Source organism: Chenopodium album, chromosome 25 (assembly GCF_948465745.1).
Source record: "Chenopodium album chromosome 25, dcCheAlbu1.1, whole genome shotgun sequence".
Taxonomy (NCBI): Eukaryota; Viridiplantae; Streptophyta; class Magnoliopsida; order Caryophyllales; family Amaranthaceae; genus Chenopodium; species Chenopodium album.
In genome coordinates this window covers 30,865,840-30,887,418 of record NC_137858.1, presented here as the reverse complement: position 1 = coordinate 30,887,418, position 21,579 = coordinate 30,865,840, and the positions used below count along the sequence as shown (strand labels likewise).

Here is a 21,579-nt window from a genome sequence, read left to right as displayed (position 1 = left end):
AAAAAATTTGTAATCGCTAATGATAGAAATTTTTTTGACTTTATAAAAAAAAAAAAGAGAGAGAAATCTTTTTTGACGAAAAAAAAAAGATAGAAATTAGAATAATAGAATCCTGTTGTAAACCAAAGTTGTCAAGTAGAAGAAATAAAGTTAACTATAAGTCTAACAAACACCATGGATCTCTCCGACCCACCACTTCATTCTCACTCTATAATTCCCAACCGAAGTTCTCTCTTCCCTTTCTCTCTCCCACCACACCTACATCTCCTTCGTCTTTCTGCAACTCAGGTTAGGTTGTCATGTCAATGCCAGCAGCTTCCGCAGCGGCCATTGGATCATTATGTTTTCCTATTTCAAGGATCAGGCCCTCTTCCTTCCGCCCAAGGATGACGGCCATCCGATCCGGTGCCGGAGTCGACACTGTAAATCAAGTCTTGAATAAATTGCAAAAAGAGTGTGCTACACCACTCCCTGTTTTGCGCCACGTGGCTGATTCTATGGCTAATGATATGAAAGCTGGACTTGCTGTTGATGGTGGTAGTGATCTTAAGATGATTCTTAGCTATGTTGATGCTCTCCCTACTGGGTATTTTCTTTTTTCTTTTTTCTTTTTTGTAGCAGTAATTTTTATTTTTTTACAATTGATCATTAATATGTGCTTTAATTTTGAAAATTTATGTTTGAATAAAGGTAATGCATTATGTAGAGGACAATTTTACTTAGTTTAGATTGTAAGTCTGACTCTCTGACTTTTGACTCTGTAATTAAATTAAATTAGTCTCTATACACCCTTGTGCACGGTGCATCCGTTATAAAACGACAGTTCAATCAACATTAAACGAGCGTACCTCAGTATCTAAAGTGAACACAAGAACAAAAAAACAATGAACATAGATTTAAAGAAACACACTCTTTAATGTGGGACTTCTCATATGTGTGTCATTGTCAATTGAAAGCTAACAATTTTGATTTGTATGTTCGAGGCTATTTTTGTGTGTTGTACTAAATTTGAATTTTGGGATTAATGTTTAGTTTTGGCCTTATGCTTCTGAAAAGGATTGATTTTTATACAAGTATTTCAGCATGATATACATTGAGCTGAAGTTTCGTTGTAGATGAATGTAATTTTTGGAGTTGCATAATAATAAGATTGTGATGTTTTGTGACACTTGTGATGGTGAAAGGAATGAGAAAGGATTGTTCTATGCATTAGATCTTGGTGGAACGAATTTCCGGGTGTTGAGAGTTCAATTAGGTGGAATGGATCAACGTGTCATCGCTACTGAGGCCGAGCAAGTCTCTATACCACAGGAATTGATGTCCGGTACCTCGGAGGTTCGTTGAATCTAGTAGTAGTATTTTGTTGATTGTTTCCCTTGGTTAAGACCCTGAAGAAGTTTATTAGAGCTTGTCTGCAGGAACTCTTTGATTTCATTGCTTCTGGTTTGGCAAAATTTGCTGAGAAAGAGAATGGAAAATTCCAACTCTCACAAGGAAGAAGTAGAGAACTTGGATTCACATTTTCTTTTCCAGTAAAACAAACATCTATAGACTCGGGTATTCTGATCAAGTGGACAAAAGGTTTTGCAGTTTCAGGAACGGTTCGTGCTTAACTCTTGGCTTGGTTCCTCAAGTTTTTCGAATGTTTTAACCTTGAAATTGATATCGTTTTAAAGATCTGTAGCTTTCTCAACTAATAGGATTCTGTTGGAAATATGTTTAGGCAGGAAAAGATGTAGTGGCCTGTTTGAATGAAGCCATGAAGAGGCAAGGGCTAGCAATGCAAGTCTCGGCTCTGGTATGTGTTGAATGTTTTATAAAAACTTGAATACTTTAACAAAACTTTAGGAAATAGCATTGGTTCTAGCTACTGATGGAACAAGTTAGGTTAATGATACAGTTGGAACTTTAGCGGGCGCAAAATACTGGGACAACGATGTTATGGTTGCTGTAATTTTGGGAACGGGGACAAATGCTTGCTATGTGGAGAGGACTGATGCCATTCCTAAATCACCTGGTCAAAAATCTCAGTCAGGAACAACAGTATGCCAGAATCTCTTCGATCAAAGATTTCTAACCTTATTTTTTTTAATTATGGGATAATGTACTGAAGTTTTTTCATTCTGTAACATCTATATTAGATAATTAACACTGAATGGGGAGCATTTTCAACTGGACTTCCCTTGACTGAATTTGATAGGGGAATGGATGCTGATAGCATCAACCCTGGTGAGCAGGTATCTTTTTTTTTTTTGTACGGTAGGTAATGAAAAGCCGGCCTAACAGGCCCAGAACCTTGCACAACCCATCCCAGGTTAGCAGGGGATGAGGAAGGGTGGAAATCCCCACCCCTAAAGTGCCCCGAGTAAGGATTGAGGTTGTGGGATACAATCCTGCCCACTAGTCCAAGTACTAGCCTCAGAACATAGGTCTTTTGTTATATTGTTTTGTGTTAACTGTTAACTATGTATGCTGTTGATACAGATATTTGAGAAAACAATATCAGGCATGTACCTTGGTGAGATTGTGAGGAGGGTGGTATTGAAAATGGCTGAAGCAGGTTCTCTGTTTGGCAACAGCATCCCACAAAAACTGCAAACCCCTTTCTCACTCAGGTAACCTGAATGAAGTTACTTTTTCTTTTTTCATTGATAGTTTGCGCATTCTGTTAAATCATTGTCATCAGGCAATCAAGCAGTAGTCATTTGTCACTCGTTTAGTTAGTAATCATTTTCAGTTTGATTACTATGTGATGTACTCTCCATAATCTTAATCTTGGCAATTGAATTCCAAGATTTTGAATATTCCAGTACATTCTTTGAAAATTTACACTCCCAATGATCCAGAATTAGAATCCCAAGAAGCAAATTACCTGGTGCTTGGTACTCAATTGCTTCTCTAGTACCACAATCATGTTTTTGTTGAAATACTATATATGTACCTCATCTTGATTGCACTAGAATGACGGCATGAAGAACTGCCTAATCACCATCTTAAAACACTATAATTTGGCCCTTGCAGAACCCCGCACATATGTGCTATGCAGCAGGACACATCAAACGACTTGGATGCAGTTGGCTCTATTCTCTTCAATGAGGCAGGAGTAAGTCCAGTAAAATCAATATGCTTAAGATTATCTAGTATCCTGCAATTTTTTGAGATTATCATAGCTAAATTTTCTTCTTTAAGATTCACCAGATTGAATCAAGCATAAGAGCAAGGCAAGTAGTCCTCGAGGTTTGTGACACAATAGCAAAGAGAGGGGGGCGATTAGCTGGTGCAGGAATTGTGGGGATTCTCCAGAAAATGGAGGACGACATGAAAGGTGTCATTTTTGGGAAGCGGACTGTTGTGGCAATGGATGGAGGCTTGTATGAAAACTACCCACAATATAGAAGTTATCTTCAGGATGCAGTTACCGAGCTTTTAGGATCGGCCTTATCAGAGAAAATAGTAATTGAACACTCAAAGGATGGTTCTGGAATTGGAGCAGCTCTGTTGGCTGCTGCAAACTCCAAGTATAAGCATGATTTCTGATTCAAATATTTTGCATCTTGATCACCAAGATTTGTACATGTTTATTCTCAACCCTTACCTTTCTGTTTCTTTCTCAATACTATTGTAATCACTGGCAGAGATCTAGATTGAGACTGCGGCATTTTTTGCACATTCATCATGTAATTCTAGTCATTTATAGTGAAAAAACTTAGTATTTATAAAAGAATGCTGGATTTAGAATGTGGCATTTAATTCTGAAATGCTTAGTTATCTTGAGCAAAAGTGCAAGCTCAAGCACCGGGTGCATTTTTCATTCACTAGTCAATCAAATATCGTATTTGTATATAATATGTTAAATGAGAGACATTGCAAATTGTATGCATGTGCAACTGATCGAAGGTATAGAATAGCATTCTTAGGGAAGCTAACTTAGCACTGTCTCCTAATTGTATCTGAACTCGGCATTTCTGAACTCTGATCTCTCCATGAATCTAAGGTATAGAACACCCACACAAGAGTACAGCCTTTAATTAGAGGAGTGGTGAAATCATCTCCTGATCTTTCATTTGTTTACTGTGTGCAGCTTTCCCCCCCCCCCCCCCCCCAAAAAAAAAACTTCTAACACTTCACTTTCGGACCTGCCAGAAGATCATCAGGTAATGGTGCAAATGTCAAGCGTTGTGTGTTGGGCTGATAAAAAATCCTTCGAGAAGGCAAACTAGGTTTACCAGTGTTCTGCTGTTTCTTTCTAGTATTAACAGTATTGAAATATATGCAACGATACCAATGGAAAATATGCAATGTAAAACACAGTGTGTTAGTTTAGCACAAAAAAGTCTACTATTGCTTAGAAGAACTTCTATAGAATCATGATCTTTGATGAAAAAATATTTTTACAGTTGAATAATTTCAGCTCATGAAAATCTAAAGTTTTGAACAATTAGCTACTTCACCTTTTACTTTTTCACCAATAACCAAAATTGCAAGAACCGAACACAGCTGATTCAGTATAACATACAGATAGGTAATAGAATGAAGAATATGTAGTACTCGTCCTCAAAGAGTTCCTACAACATCTGAGAAGAAGCATCACGACAGGACTGGCATTCGAACTGCCCTTCTAAATTTTACCACCTTGAAATCTGCTATCCTGTAGCAGCCAGTATGACTTACATATGATTAACTGACATCCAAAATGAAGCTACCTGTTATTTACTGTGTTCGTGGTATAGGTCCCACATATACAATCTGAAAAATTGCAAAAAAAAACCCAAACCGTGGCTTCCTGCTTTAACGACGGCTCTTGTGCAGCTTAACAGACCAAGCTACCCACTAGTCTATATTTCCTTAGCCTTGTCTAGCTTTCTAAATGTTATCACCCTCACCCATATACAGCTCACGACCCTTATGAACTCACTTTTATCTGATGCCACCCAACATCATCCAGTTGTTCTTCTGTTAGCTATCCTCTCAACTCAAGAGTCGCTCATTGCAAAGTAGTTGCAATGGTAGCACGCCATCCGGATGAAATCGGCCTCCTTTATCTTCACGTATAGAAGGGAGTTGACTGTTTTGAATCTTTACATTGGACATTGGCAAGGATGGACTGAGCCCTAAATATTGCTGCTGTGGCTGTTGAGGGATGTGAAGATACTTGGAACCAATAGTTTCTAAAGATGGTCTAGAAGCTGGTAGATGCGCTTGCATCGGAATCATAGTGTGTGGATCTCGTGTACTATTTTGCCAATTTGCAATATGGGATGAAAGGAGAGGACTAGGCCTGAACTGTGCTGATAGTTGGGCTGTCCAAATCTGCTGCTGCTGTTTAGGATGCGACAGTTGTGTTGATCTTGCCGTACCCAAAGGAACGGGCCCACAATGATTGCTGTAATAAGAAGGCACTTGTATGTGAACCTGTAATATACACATGGTTTCGTCATATGTTTCTGTTAGTAAGTAAATCAATCTATGGAAGATTACATACTGAACAATATAACATAAGACAGACTCAAGTAATCCAAAACACCAAAACTAGTGCCAGCCTACAAATATAGAGAGGAGTAGCGCCATTTATGATTTGAAAGTACAAATTCTAAATTTAGAAAAGCAACAATCAATTAGGATGCAGATCCCTAACAGCCCTTTTGGTAAGTAGTAATAAATAGTGATTATGACTTATGAGGATGAAAATGTATATAAATTTTTATGAGAAATCAATGTCCATTCCCATGGTAATGATAGTTCACCCAAAATTCTCTTTTTCTTCACAAATTTTCATTCTCATCCATCACCATTTAGTAGATAGTACTGGGTGGTGACGGATTACTTATGAAAATATTGCTTAGCTCATCAAATTACACTAAAATTCACTCACATTACCACTACTTATAATTTGCTACCAAACAAGCTGCAGATGACACAATGAGCTGTAAATGACAGGCACATAGATGGAACAGAAAGAATGAAAATTTTATTTACATTTTACTCCTAAAAAAAACCATCGTTGTGGCAGTACTAAATTCATGAGAACATACAAATGATAGTTTTGTCCCTTTATCTGGAAATAAGTTAATAGGGATGGAGGAAAAGCTCAAAGCCAGTGCACTATGTATTAAGGAATTCTGTGTAGCATCCCCAGGCATTAATCATGTCATTCTATTAACATATTAGGTTAAAGTAACAGTTAAAATGTAAAACGATACATGAAAAATGAAAGAGGTAGAGGCCTACAGAGGAAAGACTTGAATTAGAAGATACCTGAGGTGGCATAGATGGTGATGCAGCTGATACTGCTGCTGCATGATCCCCGTAACGAATGGGAGAAAAACTATTTTGAGGCATAGAGCAAGGCACGTAGGTATTATGCTGTGCAACTGAGTGTAGTTGAATTACATGATCTTTAGCACCCATAGTAATACCCAACCTATTAAAACTTCCACCATTGTTTACCTCTGTGCCAGCTCCAGTTGACAGGGACAGGAAATTATAGCTCTGCCAACACCAAAAAATGTATCAGATCAATATAAGATTAAGTACAGCAACAACAAAGCCAAGAACACCATGTACCTCTTCCTTTGAGTTACAATTTCCAGAGAGTGAACGCCCCTGTTCTTCAACCTGACACTTTTTAGGGAGTACAGGAACATCATTTGCAGTTTCACAAATATTCTTGTCAACAGCAGAGCCAAAAATGTGGCCAGCAGTAACAGTTGTACATGGATCATCCTGGTTGCCTGAAGCATGTCCAGTAGATTGACATTGTGATGTTCTCAGCTGGCTGGTATCTAAATGATGAGTATCTCTTCTTTCTGAGGATTGCAGTACCTGGATCAGGTGGCTTATGTATACATGTGCAACACATCTTCTCCATGTCTTTCTTCCACTATTTATCGAGTAGGGTACCTGGATTCAACGGGTAAATAGTCAGAAATCTAGAAAATGGCATTTAAGTTTAGTTGTCAAATAGTTGATAATTTGATTTATAAATTTGGGAAAAAATTCACCTTTCCAGCTGATGGAGTATCTTTGCAGGAAACAATTTTGGATGAGGAAGCTTTATCAGGCCAAGATGGAAATATTGTAACAGCGGGCCTGTAATGTGTAAGAGAAATTTCATTAGACCGCTGAAAAGGTCAAATTGTAAATTATAAGCATGTCCAAAATCTGAAAGAGAGAAGATTACTGTGAAAGAAGTCCAACTCCAATTCCATGTGAAGGTCTTAAAGTCAAGGCTGGATAAAGAACTAAAATATTACCGAGTGATACAGAAATTAAGATAAAAAAATATATAGAGATGAAAAAGATAATGGTGGTACCATTAGCTCCACAATTTGATGAGGTAGCATTCTCTCTATCTTGACTAGCAGCTAAGCCTACCGCCTGGAATGCACAATGATCAATTTCATTAAATAACAAAACAGAAGTAAAAAACCAGTCACTCACAATAACTAGGTCAACAAATGAAGCTTACTCCTATGTTGATGTGGGATTCCCTCTTAGGAAATTGAAATTTCTCTCCATTGGTCTCAGTTAACCTGTATATAGAATAAAAAGGTCTTAAAACCGAAACACAACAAATAAAAACACACACACACTCACACACAAGTATGAATATCTGTGCAAGAACAAACTTCAAGGAGCTTCACAGTCCAATACTCACCTGCTCTCTAGGTTTTGCTCAGTTGAACCATAAAAGGGGTTAGAATGTGTTAATCGTCTGTCATCACAAGCCCTAAGCAGCGGAGGGATCTGAAAATGTGCTGGTGGGACAGAAACCTTCAAATTCGGATTCATCTGTTTTCCTTCAGACAATTTAGACCAAGCAAGAGGAGTAGATTCATTCACAGTTCTCTTTTTCAAAGAGTCCCTTGGTGGGCCATTTGTGGTTGGTGCAGGATTAGCTGTTTTGGGTTCATCTGTCAAAACCATTGGATCTAATAAGATGAAAGGTTTTTTACATCAAATTACAAATAATAATCATGCATAAAAGATTAAAACATCCAGAAAATGCAAGATTAGTTACTAGAGGTTAAAAAAAAAAAAAAAAAAAAAAAAAAAAAAAAAAAAAAAAAAAAAAAAACCTTCTGATGAAGGCATAGCATCATTGTTTTGTATCTTCGACAAGCCTGTCATTTTTCCATCAAGACACTCCTCATCTTTATCATTGGCATGCACGCCATCGTGAGGAATCAATCCAGCTAAAGCGAACAATGTCTCTGCCACCTCTTCCTCATCTTTGGAGATTTCTACCGAAACAGTCCCTCCAGATGAATGATCTGACCAACCATTCTGCTACAAAGCAATTAGCAAATGTTCAACATTTAATTATGTCATTTCAACCACTCTGCTTCATTACATAAATAAGTGTTCATTTACATGATTATAAACTAACAAGATTAAGGAACAAACCACGCATAGCTTAGGTTTCTTCAGACTATTGTTCGGTCTATTCGCATTTGGCATGGCCACTGAAGCTGATTCACAGCTACGTTTTCGAATTGCTGCCAACAAAAGCAAAATTTTATACACATGAGACAAATGAACTAACCAACTTAATCTTAAATATACTAACCAACTACGAGTATTATATGTCACGTAGTACCCATAATCTTCAGAAAATATACTATTAAAATCCCAGTTCTCTCAGGAAGAATATTATATTATACATTGCTTCTTTCTACTGAAATAGAAAAAGGGTATACACTGAACATAAAAAATACTGCTTCCAGCATGTTAAAAAGTGGAAGAACATACAGAATCTGTTTATCAGAAAAAATTAAAAAGAAAGAAAAAGGATTCATTAAAGCTTTAAAGTACAATTTCAGAATTTTCAGAAATCTTTTTATATTGACCCACCACTTCCCATCTACTGTAGTACACACACAACATCATCTTCCCACAATAAAACCCAGAATTCATAACCATTGAATAATCATGAAATCCATGAATTAATCATCAAAAAAACCCAGAAAAATCCTGATTACAAAAAAAAAAACCCGAATTTATAGCTCCAAATAATTTTTTTAAAAAAGCCATTAATTCATTCACCTTAAAAAACGCAGAATTATTCCATAATTATTCTACAAAAATATTACCCCACAAAAAAAGATAAAAAGACAAAATACCTGAACGAAGCTTCCTTGGAACAGAGGTATTGGAATCACTGAAAATCTGGAGGAAAAAAAAAAACATAAAAATAACAATTTTCATATTTTCAGAAATGACAGTAACTCTAATAAATCATCAAAATCTACAAAAACCCAGAAAATCAAAACACCATTAATCATCATATTTATGACTTTTGAACAAACAAATCTACAAAACTCATAAAATTTAATCAACAATCATCGTTTAAAAAAGAAATTGAATCATATTAATCATCAAAATTCTACAAAATCCACAAAATAATATTAAAATTACCTTTCTGGGAAGCTTGAATTTGATAGAACTGACAGTAGTGGAGTGAAGAAGCTGTTCATCTCCACCATCAAAACCCATTTCTCTCTCAACAACACTCAATCGTTTCACTTTCTCTCTCCTCAATTTCTCCTTCTCCACGTTACCTTCATAACACCCAGAAAAATTAACCCCAAAAAAAACATTATCCAATAAAATGGAGAAACAGAGGCACCAAAAAACAGAGATATATGAAGATAAAATGAGTAATAAAAATCCAAAAAAATTGAATAATTATAAATTAAAAAAAAAAACAGCAAAATTGTCTATTTCTGCACAAAAATTAAGGAATTGTTTGGTAAAATGAAAATGACAGATGAATTTTTTAATAAAATTAAAATGTGGGGTACCAGATAAAACAGGCAGATGATGATGATGATGATGAGGCTTCTTCTTGTTGGGGCCAGATTGCCGACTTATTACACGCCTCTCGTCTTCTTCTCCATTTTTCTCCATTTCTTCTTTCTCTCTCCTCTACTTTCTCTCTCTAAAAATAAACTGAAAATGGGTACTGAAGAAAAGGTGAAAATGGTGGGATTTAATATAATGTTTTTTTGCGTTTTTTTTATTTCCAGTAATAATCAAATCCAATCAATTATTCCAAAAAAATGAAATTTCCAAAAATGTTTTAGCTAGCTGGTGAAATGTATCAATCAATGAATGAATACTAGATTTCTCTCCATATTTCGTAATTTTTAATTTCTCTCTCTTAAACCCAACGATAGAAATTCAATCAAAAAAAAAACCCAGAAAATGTGGGGTAAGAAGAAGAAGCAGCTGAAATAGAGAAAGAGAAAGAAAGTGTGTGTGAAGAGAGAGAAAGTTGAAGCGTTTTTTATTCTCTTGAAAAATGCTGACTGAGGACGTGAAAAGACGTCATTTATAACTAGAATTAAGAAAATTGAAAATGGAGGCTGCTTTATAATATGGGTCGGGTTATCGGGTTGGGTAAATAATGTGGGTCTACGAACACGGGTTTTGGTGGTGAGAGATGAGGACAGTACAATGGTAGTGGACCAGTGGTACATACTAGAGGAGCTGAAGAGGAGAGGTGGGGAAATGAGTGTCTCGTGTAACTGAAACTTTGTAGCCACATCAACAATGATCGTTACTCCGTATTATTACTCTATTTATTGCAACTTGTATGTGTTGTAAGGTTGTAATAGTTCAACTCCTTTGTCCCTTTTCGTTACACCCTTCGTCTTGAGTCATTCGAGTCGAGTCGAGTCTAATTTATTTGGCATTTAAGACTTAAGGTCATGATAAAATCGTGCGACTCCTACAACTATTTGAGCAGTTTTGAGGTCATATTGGTGTTCAATTACTCTCTCCATTTTCTAGTTTTTCCATATTGCTAATTTTTGTGTTAAATTTTGAAAACTTTGACCATATCTTATCATTTATTTACAAAAAATAATACTCCCTCCGTTCCCTTTTGATAGTCCCTTATGGACAAATTTTAGTCCCAAAATGTTCACCCCATTTTCTTTGTTTCAACAATCATTAATATTAAATTTTTACCAAAATTCCCTCCAATTTGCAACAATACTTGTGCAAATTTTAATTTCCCATGTAAATTTTGTTTTCCCATGCACTTTTATTACTTTCTCTCTCTACTTTTTTGCATGTCCAATGTCCATTTACTCTTTTAATGCCATTTTACTATTCTTATTTATGTTTATTAATTCCCGTGGAAAATGCCCATAAGGGACTATCAAAAGGGGACAGAGGGAGTATAGCTATGTGTGATCTAATAATCTTATTAGATTAGTCTTATAGTATATTTTATTAATATCACGTTTTTATAATTTTTACATGAATAAAAATAAACATATATGTTTTAAGACGCGTTTTAGAGACCGTAAAATGTCAAATTAGGAAGCTAATGAACAAAGGCAATTCTTTACGGTAGAGTGGAAGGGCATGTTCACTTCAGCTTAATTCGAGTTTAGTTTAGCTCCAATCATTTCAATTTCTAATTTCCTTCTCTCGTAAAATATTTATTTCAGCTATGTTCAGTTCAGTTCAGTTCAGCTTCAATCAATTCAGTTCAGCTCAGTTCAGTAAATATGAACATGCCCGAACTCTATTCGATTACAAGGAATTATATTTTACCGCTACGTTTTTATTTTTTTATGCTGACATCTTTAAATAGATGGATTTTACAAAGAGTGAAATTTTAAAATATGATGGATTTTACAAAAAGTGATGTGATTATTCACTAAAGGTAAATGTGTTCCTCTTATCATTGTACGGAGTAATGTAGTTATTAAGGAGTACTTATCAATGGATTTTATTGCCATTAACCCAATTGACAATGGATTATATTGCCATTAACCCAATTAACAATTAAACGCAATTAACAATCTAAGGTTTAGTCGTCTGCATTGTTACATTCAATACATTGGCTATTAACATGGTCAAATAGGGGGAAAACATCACAAATCGAGGGACAATGATTTGCTTGATTGAGTATAAATTGCAATCTCTAATGCACCCTCATCCCTCGAGACTTTTTTTTTTATATATATGGTAGTTAAGGTTAATTGGGTCCTAGCCAAAGGCTCCTATCATAGGAGCCCTGGCAGGCAATGTCTAGGGTATGGGGAGGGGAATTGTTCACGGTGAAGCTAGAACCTCACCCCGAAGGGTCCTAACTACTGTTATTTCTTTAGAAAAGATATAATAAATCAGCAATACACTTTTGTACGAAGTGTGTACTTATAGCCTTGATCAAGAGCATCCCAACCCAACCCGACTAGGATAATACCCGGGTTTGCGCAGAAAAATTTGACCCAAAAAAACGGATTTGGGCAAGCATAAACAGGCCCAAAATTTATTGGAACAGGTTTGAGCACTGATTCATGGCCCATTGCCCTGCCCTAAATTCTTGCATCTACCTAAAAACAGTTTACTAGCTCACTCTAGGCTTTTTCCTTGCTGATATCAGTAGGTCTTTAATAGGTACTCATCACATCACATTACTAATTGATGGCTCTAGGATGAAGGGTGCACTAATGATGATTCTGTGTATATATAGAGAAGGATCTCCACATCTTGCTTACACTGCATCACAATAGAGGCTATAGCTTGCTTACAGGGGCATAAACGGGCGGCCTGCATGAATGATATACTGGTAATCTGGAATTTAAGATAATAGTGCTAATCTTATCAGGTTGGTCTTTGGCAAAATGAATGCAGATATTCGATAAAGATGGATGATTGAAAATATCCAAAGCTTATGAAGTAACATCGAGAACTAAAGGGGGACCGTTGTTTAAGTTCATAACTAAGCAACTTTAAGTGGTGTATCATAAAGGCAAAGACTATTGTGTAGTTCAGAAGGCTAATAACATCACTATCTTTTGTCATAATACTTCACTGTCTTTTAATTCGCCAATATAGTCTGTAATTTTTACTCACAGATGAAAATTTGAGGCATAACTTTTTGTACACAAGTCACACTGTATACACTTCAAAACCTGATTCGCAAGGCATAACTAAACCACCATGTTTAAAGAAAAAATGGAGGGCTAGAGGCTAACAGTGCCCAAGAATTTAATTGAATTTCTATGGCTAAACTATATTCTCTCTTCTTTTTCCAAATGACATCCAAATTTCCCCTTTGAGAAAGCTGAATAGCATAGCCCGAGAGAGTATATATGTCAATTGACATCAATCCTCACTCAGCCCCAAGCTTAATTTGTATGCTGCTGCATGCGCTTCTGGAGATAAACGGAATCGATGAATAGCATGCAGTATGAAGCAACCACTGCAACTCCAAAGGCCATACCATAACACTGTCAAATTAAGAACAATTCAGCCGTCAAACCAATATCAACACAGTAAATGATGCAAATTAAAACTGCAGTGGAATCAGCAATTTAAAATAATCAGTCAGATCCACATAACACCAAGCATACATAATAAGAAACAAATACGGAAGAAGTGTTTTTCCTGCACTCGTGAGTCGTGACTGCATGTAACAATCCCGCAGCAAGGAAAATGGTATCGAATCAAATAAGCAAACTAAAACATTTCTATCTTTTATGTCATTATTGTTTGCAATTTTCAGGAGATCTGAGAACAGCAAATAGGAAGGGGCTGTGTTTTCAGAAGTTATTCAATTGGAGAGATCAAATGAATTTTAAAAAACTTGCAGTGCCTCTTTAATCTCCAAGTTTGAGCCAGCACAAAATAGAACCCTTCCATGCTCATAATTTTAAATTTCTATTTCCATCACAGATAAAAATTTATGACAATATATCCTTTTTCAAAACCACCATTTATGACACTATATCCTTTTCCAAACCACACACAATTTTCACTATTAGGGAGTACACAATTTATCTATACATAGAATAGAATTTCAATGCTTGAAGAACAGAAATCTGATGTCAGACCTTAATTAGCTTGAGATCAAAAAGAGAGTTGTCAATTTAATTGATGGACAGGACAGCATCTAAGTTTTTCTGAAGAAGCCACCCTCTTGGATATGCAACGCCACGAGCATCCAAGTGAAGATGCCAGTTCATAATCTTTCCACAGTCATTAGGCATACCTTCCATTTGACTTTCATCTGCGACCACTTGCTCTATAAATGTTGTCTCCTATAATAAACAACCAAGTGAAACATGATATATACATAGCAATTGCAATTGATTTCAAATCCCTTTTTATACCCTCATCAAAAGAAGCAACGAGATATTGCAACATGATAAAGGTGCAAGAATGTAGAGTTTTGCAAATCACATTCATCAGGTAAATACCTGGAAACCCTCTTTCACGGTATCCAGCTGCCGTACAGGATTCAAAAAGGGACGTCTACACCTCTTTGGATCCCACAAGATAGTGCTATTAAATGCAAAACCAGACATATCAACATGAAATCTACGGAGTGCCTTGCTTTTCTCATTTGTGTGCCACCCAATCACTTTACTTCCATTGCATACTGGACCTTCAAGTATGGCCTTATTTTTGCTTTGTGCCAGCATTGCAACAGGCCACGTGCCAAAACGGCTGTAAGGGTGCAAAAGGTTAACCATCAATTATTTTACTAGGTATTTCTTTTTTTTTTTTTTTTTGGGGGGGGGGAGGATCGTCATCACTCAACAGGATAAAACAAAATAGTTATATGAATAAGAAAGAAACACAACATTGGAATGGCAAAATCTACATACTAATGCTCTAGCTTTATTTCACAAAGAAGTCAGTTTCTCCCCTTTCCGCTGACTATTTACTAGCCTTTATTTAGAAAATTAGTAGATTGATGTAAGAACATATGACGAACTTATATTTTCCAATCACACCCCAGGAGAATTGGAGACTACTGCACCTGATTGAAGAAAAATAATCCATCCCCATCTCAATTATAAGTGTATAAAAAACATGACAGCTTCCAATACATTTGGAAACATTTTGAAAAACAAAGAAGCTCCATCAGAAGATCTACACTTACAATAAAGAAATTCACATTTTGTAACATGGAAGCAGAATGCTGAACAAGGGGTAAAAGAAGCCTCTTTATCCTCAAATAAAACATACACTCAAAAGTGCCACAAATTATGGACACTAACGAAAATTTTCCAAGGGGTGCACATTATGAGGCTAGCAACAAAAACCGGCCAGCATCTTTTTTCTCCTAGTCAACCCTGGAATTCCGAGAAAAACACGTGTAGTAGTTAAGCTAGTAAGAAGGAAGCTATCTTAATAACGAATTTCATTATCACAAGAACAGTTTAACATGCAGATAATTCCAATCACATTAATGTTGCGACAAACCTAAGCTTCCAATGATAAGAAAAAATCAAAAGACAAAGAATCTATGACCTAAACATCTCAATTTCTGTACATAAAAACATGACTACTGAGAACAACATTCTGAAAATGTTACCATTTATGTAAATACTATGCAGTAATCAATCATTAAGATAAATAACATTCCTTAGAATCGGGATTTTCTCTAATTAATTCAAGGTACTCCATTATAAGAATACCCAAATCCTCGAAACTGGACAAATTTCTTATAATAAAACACCCAATTCCTCAAAACTCGGCCAAATTTAACAGATAAAACATTTATGATAAAACAGCCAATTCTTCAACCCTGATCTCTTTAACTATCATCAAGGACATCAACTACTACGCAATAATGAACACAAACCAAATCCATAAAAATTCAAACAGCATTAAACCAAATGGTCCATAACAAGCAAACTAACAAAGAAAATACAGCAATAAGTTGTCAAATTTCAGACTGCATCAACCAAAATTAGAGTCACTAACAGAAACAGTACATAAAGCGCGAAACAAGTATAAGTACTATAACAATTATAAAATTCAAATGGGTGGTTAGAAGAATGGACAATATACCTGACTTTTCTAATACTTTGAAAAAGCTCCAAAGAATAGATATTATCATCATCAGCAAAATAAACAATGCCATCAAGTTTATGTTTCTCAATATGCTCAAGTGCAGTATTCCTTTGTTCAACACCTCTATCTTTTATATCAGTCAAATTCTTATGGCACACTAAATGGCGGTACATTACTCCGGTATTCCTTAAAATCGAGGCAGTTTCCGGGGACTGAGCACTCATTTCCACCACAATCCACAACACAGGAGGATTAACAAGCTTCAAAACTTGACTCATTCTATTCATATAGTAAGCTTGAAGTGCTCTATTATAAGTTGGTGTAACAACAATCAATAATTTCCTAGGTTGATAATCAAATTTCTCTGCTAACACCACATCAAGCTTAACATCAATCTCACTCACTTTCGCCGTAATTTCAGAATCTTCATTTCTCAACATCTCCTTTTTCTGAACATTAGATTTGATCTCAAATGAAAAATCATGAATTCTAACATCATCTTCTACTTCAATGTGACCAAATGGAAAAATACCTAACAAAATTCCGATTAAGAAGCAAAGTAAACAGCGATAAAATTGTCTCCTCCATGAATGCTGTTGACTTCGCCGGGAACTCCGAAGCAGGAATAATCCGGCGAAAATTCGCCGAAGTTTTACGAAAATGCTCGAATTCGACGCTTTGTGAGACGACGAATTCGACGAAAATGGAGTTGAAGTTGATCCGTTTTGATAACTCCGATCTTGATTCGCCGGTGAAAGTGTTCGTCGAATCGACGCCATTAAAATCAATGCAAAAAAAGCTTGAAATTTACACTTCCGATCACATAATTGGTATCAATTTTGCCCTAATTTTCAAATCATCAGTTACAATTCAATGCAAAATTCGACAGCAATTCAGCCAAAAAATATAGAAATTTAAACCTAATTCAAGAATTTTGGATTGAAATCAACAAAATAAGAGACTGATGAAGAGAGAATGAGAGAGATTAGAGAAACCAAAAACAAATTTGTGTTTTTTTTTTTAACTTTTTTTTTTTTTTTTGGAGCGGGGAAGAGTGCATTTACGATGCCAGGTAAGAAAAGAAAAAAGAGAGATACGCGCAGTGGTGGACCAATGGCAGAATGACACATGGTGAAGTAAAAATGGAGGGTTATGAGACAAACAAATACAAATGTCTCACAACCATTAAAATAACATAGAAGTAAAAAGAAGAGAGAAAAAGGAGAGAGATAGGAAGAGTGAAAAAAATGGTATGGGCGCCATTAAAACTATTCAGATATGGTTTCAGTGTAAAAACGACAAAAAATTGGGACCACAACTACTGAGAGTATATTTTGTACCATTGAGGATTTTTATTAGTACCACTAAAATCGCATTGAGTACCACTGGGAGTAGGGCTGTACACCGGTCCAAAACCGGACCGGACTTGTTAGGACCGAGACCTGAATCAGCCAATTTTAAGGACCGGAGACCGGACCTGATTCAACAGGTCCGGGTCAGGTCCAGACCTGAACAATCAGGTCTGGTCCGGGTTTGGACCTGAACAGACCTGTTTTGTGTGTTTTTTTTATTTTTATTTTTTTAAAAATAAATAACCTGTTGGACCTATTTATGGACCTGTTTACATAAAATCTGAAAATATCAATCACAAAAATTACATAAAATCTCTAAGTCTCAAATATAACAAACTAGGTTAGTTCCCGTGCCAAGCACGGTAATTTTCAGTAACTATTATTAACTTGTAATTGTAATACTTCGTATCATTCTAATTAGGTTATTTATAAACCAAAAAATATCTGAAAATATAGTTGACAAATTTTGATCAAGACGAAAAAATGTATTAGATATAAAATAATGTGTTGTAAAAATATGAAATAATATATAAAGATTGAAATGTATGAGAAATAAATTTTATTGGTTGTAGGAGATTTGTGATGAATAGTGACGTGTGTAATATTTTAGTTAAGGTTCCTCAATTTTAGTATATGTACAGTAGATTATTGACAGAATATTATTATTATTATTATTATTATTATTATTATTATTATTATTATTAGTATTATTATTATGAAAATTAGTTATCAAAGGGATAATAAAATACAAAAACTTTTGCATGCCCCTGGTTTACAATAATTTTATTGTACATCGAACATTTTGCAAAAAGTGACCCTTTTTTCTTATAAAAGTGACCCTTTTTTTTTTTTACAAAACTGACCCATATTTTTATAAAAGAGACCCTTTTTTCACAAAAAGTGACCCTTTTTTTTCATAAAAATAACCCTTTATTTTCACAAAAGTGATCACTTTCATACATAAACGTTACCCTTTCTATCCACAAACGTTACCTTTCATACATAAACGTTACCCTTTTTACCCACAAAAGTTATCCTTTTCATGCATAAAAGTCACCCTTTCTACCTATAAAAGGGTGAAGTAACTCTTTAATGCACGTACAAAAGTGACCAACCCCATAAAATCACATAAGAACTTACAAATAATACTTGTAAAATTTTTTTTTTTTGAGTAACACTGAAAAATTAACGAAACTAATTAAAAAAAACGAATAAAAAGATTAAAAAAAAAAATCAAATCGGAAATAAATTCAAACAATATAAGTTCAATTTCGTCGTTTAGATTAGTAGAATTGTCATCTTCTTCATAAGCTTAACATTTACCATATTAATCTAAAACTGAAGAAAAAGAAAAAAAATACTCAAATTTGGCTTTAGAAAAACGCAAAAAATTGAGATAACAAATTTGATGGAAGAAAAAGATTGCTTGAATCACCAAAAAAAATGGAAGAAAGAAGTACAGTAGTTCATCAATGGAGAGGAGAGAGGAAAAATACAGGAAAAGGAATCTTTGAAAGTAGGGAAATGGGGTAAAAGAAGTACTGTGAGGGGATGAGAGAAAAAGAAAGGAGAGAGAAAATGGAATATTGAGTAAAAAATGAGTTACTCACAAACCCACACTTGCTTTATATGGTCTGATTTACAATGGATTTATTGTAAACCGGCTTTTTTTAAAAGTTTGTGAATAAAATATACGTTGTTAATTTTCTATAAATATTGATTTTATATGAATACCTTGTAGTAGAATTATGAATTCTAATAAATAACTATATAAACCATTTTTAGAAAAAACAATAAATATGATATATTCTTGTAGTGGAATGTACTTTTTTTTTTAGCAATAAATATTTGTATTGAAGATATGTCAAAATATGTTAATTTAAGTAATTATATTGTATAAGATTACGAAAGTATTTTTGTATAAGATTTGTTTCCTTAATAATAACATTTTATTCAGCAAAAAAAAAAATACTAAGGACACACGAGGAGATGACACGTGTCATTGCTGGTGTGTCTTTTAGTATATAGTTATTGATAATTCAAAAAATTACATAAAGTCTCTAAGTCTCAAATACTAGAAATACATAAATTATCCAAAGACAACTTGAATTTTGGCGAGTTGCTTTCCCTTTGATTGCGTGATTCACACTAATGAGTCCACGAAAACAACTTCATCGTCTCCATCGTTAGATACATCATGTTGCACCTCTAAATAAAAAAACAATATAGAATATATTAATGAATGATAACAATGAAATAATAAATTTGGTGTAACAAAATTACAAGTACATAAAATTAATACTACCTTTCTCCATTTCTTCTAACTCTTTCAAATTTTCTTCCACATCAACAATTGAATCTCTCTTAGCTCTAAGCCAATCTTGTGTGCAAAGTAGCGCTTGAACCATCTTCAATACAAAAGTATTACTTAAATATGTATAAACAAAGTCATATTTAGATATAATTAACTTGATTTCATAAAATAAAAAAGATAAAGACGCATTACCTTAGGAGTTAAAGAACTCCGAAATGGATCAAGAGTACGACCTCCCGTACTAAAAGCGGATCCGATGCAACGGTGGACAATGGAATAACTAGTATGTCAAGTGCCATGCGATTAAGAATCGGATAACGCTCACCACTCTTACCCCACCAAGTCAATGTATCTTGTTCTTCCTCCTCCGGCCCTAATTGATCATGTAAGAACCTATCCAACTCACTTATCGCATATCCACTTGTCCCCTTCATTCTTTTTGCCTTTTCTTTTAGATTTTTCATATAATCAACAAATCGCACTCTTCTACTATTATCAACATCCATTGCCATATTATCTCCAGATTGGGTACTTTGAGGAATATTAGAAGCATACATTTTTCTATATTCCTCAAATAAAGTGCAAGTGAACTCCTTCACATCATTAGCAAGTTTCATACCTTTTTCCTTTCCATGCATATCAATTAGTGTCAATTCAACAATAACCAACTTAGAGTGAGGGTCGAGAAGAAGAGCAACATAAATGAACTTATTCATTTTATCCACATTCCCGCAATACTTCCATTCTCAACATATTCTAAGTAATATTTCCAATACACGGCTTTCCTCTTACTTATTCTGTTCCATATGTATTCCCGCCCCGCTTTTAACTTCTTATCTGGAGGCAAAGTAGATTGCAATTCTTCCATATCCTTTTCAGAAAGTGGCTGTGACATTTCTTGAGAAAAAGCAGCAGATCTTTTGGATTGAGAGCTCTCCATCTTCAATATAATTATACACAATATAAGTAATTTTTAAGTAACAATTATAAACACATAACATTTTATAAAAAAAAATGTGAGAACAACTTACATTGCAAGAGTAAGAATCCGTGGTTCTTGTTGATCCTAAACATATAAAACAATAGAATTCAATTACAATTCAAATTGAATTCACAAAATAAACAGAATACATACAATACACCAGCAAATTCTATAATATATTGTATGTGGTACAAACCGTACAATACACCATTTGATTAGTACACTCTCCAGCAAATTCACAAAATACTACACTGTATAATACAGTCCCAGGATATTTTCACTGAATAGTACACTAGCCATTCCATTTTCACAATACTCGTATAAGTTATACAACAAGTCAACAAGTAGAGTAGTGTTTTCTGATTTACCAATCTACTCCCAGCAAATTCATAGAATAAACAGATTTTAAACTCACAAATCGAAAGAAACCAAAATTCAACATGCATTCGAAACAAATGAACTAAAATAATTCAAAAACAGTTACTTAAAATAAATAAAAAAAAAACTCAAAAAAAAATCATGAATTCGAAAAAAATGAACTAAAAAACAGAAATTCAACATGCAAACATCAAACAATCATTACAAGCAATTGAAATACAAAATTGTAGGAGATTATAGGTACTAATTGCGGAATTAACATGAATCATATTCATATAGCACCAAACCAAGGATCTCATGCATAACACATAAAGAAGTAAGAATTATACCTTTGAAGCGTGATTCCACTAGTGATCGAGCAAGAACAAGGGAGACAAAGAACCCCACGTGTGATTCCTCTACTTAAGTCCACGAGCACGGATTAAACCTCCACTAATGCTAGTTAGTCGTGACCGAATGCTTCAATCAACCTTCTACGGAGATTAGAGTCACGAGCACACCACAACACCACCCACGCACCACCACATGCACCACCAAGGGAGGAGGAACGCACGGACAAGGGAGGAGAGAGAGGGCCGAAAGTGAGAGAAAGAGAATTAGGGTTTTGGGATTTCTAATTGGTTGCTTGTCTGACAATTCACAGTGTGTTAATTGTTGTGTTATGCAACCCTAGGCAAGGTTTATATTTATAGATCATATCTAGAAATAACACCATGTCCAAAACC

The 21,579-nt window shown here is 34.9% G+C and overlaps 4 protein-coding genes across 6 annotated transcripts; 1 reads left to right on the top strand and 3 right to left on the bottom strand.

Annotated features, from left to right (window-relative positions):
- The first annotated feature begins 198 nt into the window (after positions 1-198).
- LOC145614147 (hexokinase-2, chloroplastic-like) lies at positions 199-3,689 on the top strand. 2 transcript variants are annotated; one of them, XM_081669149.1, is made up of 9 exons: positions 199-586; positions 1,185-1,335; positions 1,419-1,601; positions 1,724-1,798; positions 1,888-2,043; positions 2,142-2,237; positions 2,485-2,615; positions 3,022-3,103; positions 3,199-3,689. In XM_081669149.1, exons 1-9 carry the CDS (start codon positions 300-302, stop codon positions 3,535-3,537), a joined length of 1,500 nt encoding a protein of 499 aa, XP_081525275.1. In that variant the 5' UTR covers positions 199-299; the 3' UTR covers positions 3,538-3,689. The 2 variants fall into 2 exon arrangements, with proteins under 2 accessions (XP_081525275.1, XP_081525274.1); XM_081669148.1 differs by having other exon boundaries at positions 3,190-3,688.
- Positions 3,690-4,319: 630 nt separating this feature from the next.
- LOC145614457 (uncharacterized) lies at positions 4,320-10,301 on the bottom strand. 2 transcript variants are annotated; one of them, XM_081669512.1, is made up of 13 exons: positions 9,804-10,301; positions 9,418-9,560; positions 9,123-9,168; positions 8,407-8,498; positions 8,079-8,289; positions 7,658-7,913; positions 7,469-7,532; positions 7,314-7,377; positions 7,181-7,229; positions 7,002-7,089; positions 6,565-6,900; positions 6,256-6,489; positions 4,320-5,412 (listed from the first exon to the last, which is right to left on the bottom strand). In XM_081669512.1, exons 1-13 carry the CDS (start codon positions 9,907-9,909, stop codon positions 4,969-4,971), a joined length of 2,133 nt encoding a protein of 710 aa, XP_081525638.1. In that variant the 5' UTR covers positions 9,910-10,301; the 3' UTR covers positions 4,320-4,968. The 2 variants fall into 2 exon arrangements, with proteins under 2 accessions (XP_081525638.1, XP_081525639.1); XM_081669513.1 differs by having other exon boundaries at positions 8,079-8,286; positions 9,804-10,300.
- Positions 10,302-12,829: 2,528 nt separating this feature from the next.
- Positions 12,830-16,853, bottom strand: LOC145614259 (putative beta-1,4-xylosyltransferase IRX9H). Its single transcript, XM_081669281.1, has 4 exons — positions 15,826-16,853; positions 14,223-14,472; positions 13,857-14,063; positions 12,830-13,253 (listed from the first exon to the last, which is right to left on the bottom strand). Exons 1-3 carry the CDS (start codon positions 16,605-16,607, stop codon positions 13,893-13,895), a joined length of 1,203 nt encoding a protein of 400 aa, XP_081525407.1. The 5' UTR covers positions 16,608-16,853; the 3' UTR covers positions 12,830-13,253; positions 13,857-13,892.
- A 2,470-nt stretch (positions 16,854-19,323) lies between these two features.
- Positions 19,324-20,210, bottom strand: LOC145613960 (zinc finger BED domain-containing protein RICESLEEPER 1-like). Its single transcript, XM_081668988.1, has 3 exons — positions 19,737-20,210; positions 19,486-19,588; positions 19,324-19,388 (listed from the first exon to the last, which is right to left on the bottom strand). Exons 1-3 carry the CDS (start codon positions 20,208-20,210, stop codon positions 19,324-19,326), a joined length of 642 nt encoding a protein of 213 aa, XP_081525114.1.
- Between the last annotated feature and the right edge of the window lie 1,369 nt (positions 20,211-21,579).

Coding starts and splice junctions, on each gene's coding strand:
- LOC145614147 (XM_081669148.1), top strand. CDS start 300: ATGTCAATGCCAGCAGCTTCCGCAGCGGCCATTGGATCATTATGTTTT. Junction 587..1,184: donor GTTGATGCTCTCCCTACTGG/GTATTTTCTTTT, acceptor TGATGGTGAAAG/GAATGAGAAAGGATTGTTCT. Junction 1,336..1,418: donor TGATGTCCGGTACCTCGGAG/GTTCGTTGAATC, acceptor GCTTGTCTGCAG/GAACTCTTTGATTTCATTGC.
- LOC145614457 (XM_081669512.1), bottom strand. CDS start 9,909: ATGGAGAAAAATGGAGAAGAAGACGAGAGGCGTGTAATAAGTCGGCAA. Junction 9,169..9,417: donor AATTCAAGCTTCCCAGAAAG/GTAATTTTAATA, acceptor TTTTTCCTCCAG/ATTTTCAGTGATTCCAATAC. Junction 5,413..6,255: donor CACCATCTATGCCACCTCAG/GTATCTTCTAAT, acceptor TGTATATTACAG/GTTCACATACAAGTGCCTTC.
- LOC145614259 (XM_081669281.1), bottom strand. CDS start 16,607: ATGGCGTCGATTCGACGAACACTTTCACCGGCGAATCAAGATCGGAGT. Junction 14,473..15,825: donor CAAAGTATTAGAAAAGTCAG/GTATATTGTCCA, acceptor GCACCCTTACAG/CCGTTTTGGCACGTGGCCTG. Junction 14,064..14,222: donor CCGTGAAAGAGGGTTTCCAG/GTATTTACCTGA, acceptor TGTTTATTATAG/GAGACAACATTTATAGAGCA.
- LOC145613960 (XM_081668988.1), bottom strand. CDS start 20,210: ATGAATAAGTTCATTTATGTTGCTCTTCTTCTCGACCCTCACTCTAAG. Junction 19,589..19,736: donor TTGCATCGGATCCGCTTTTA/GTACGGGAGGTC, acceptor TTTGTATTGAAG/ATGGTTCAAGCGCTACTTTG. Junction 19,389..19,485: donor GTTAGAAGAAATGGAGAAAG/GTAGTATTAATT, acceptor TTTTTTATTTAG/AGGTGCAACATGATGTATCT.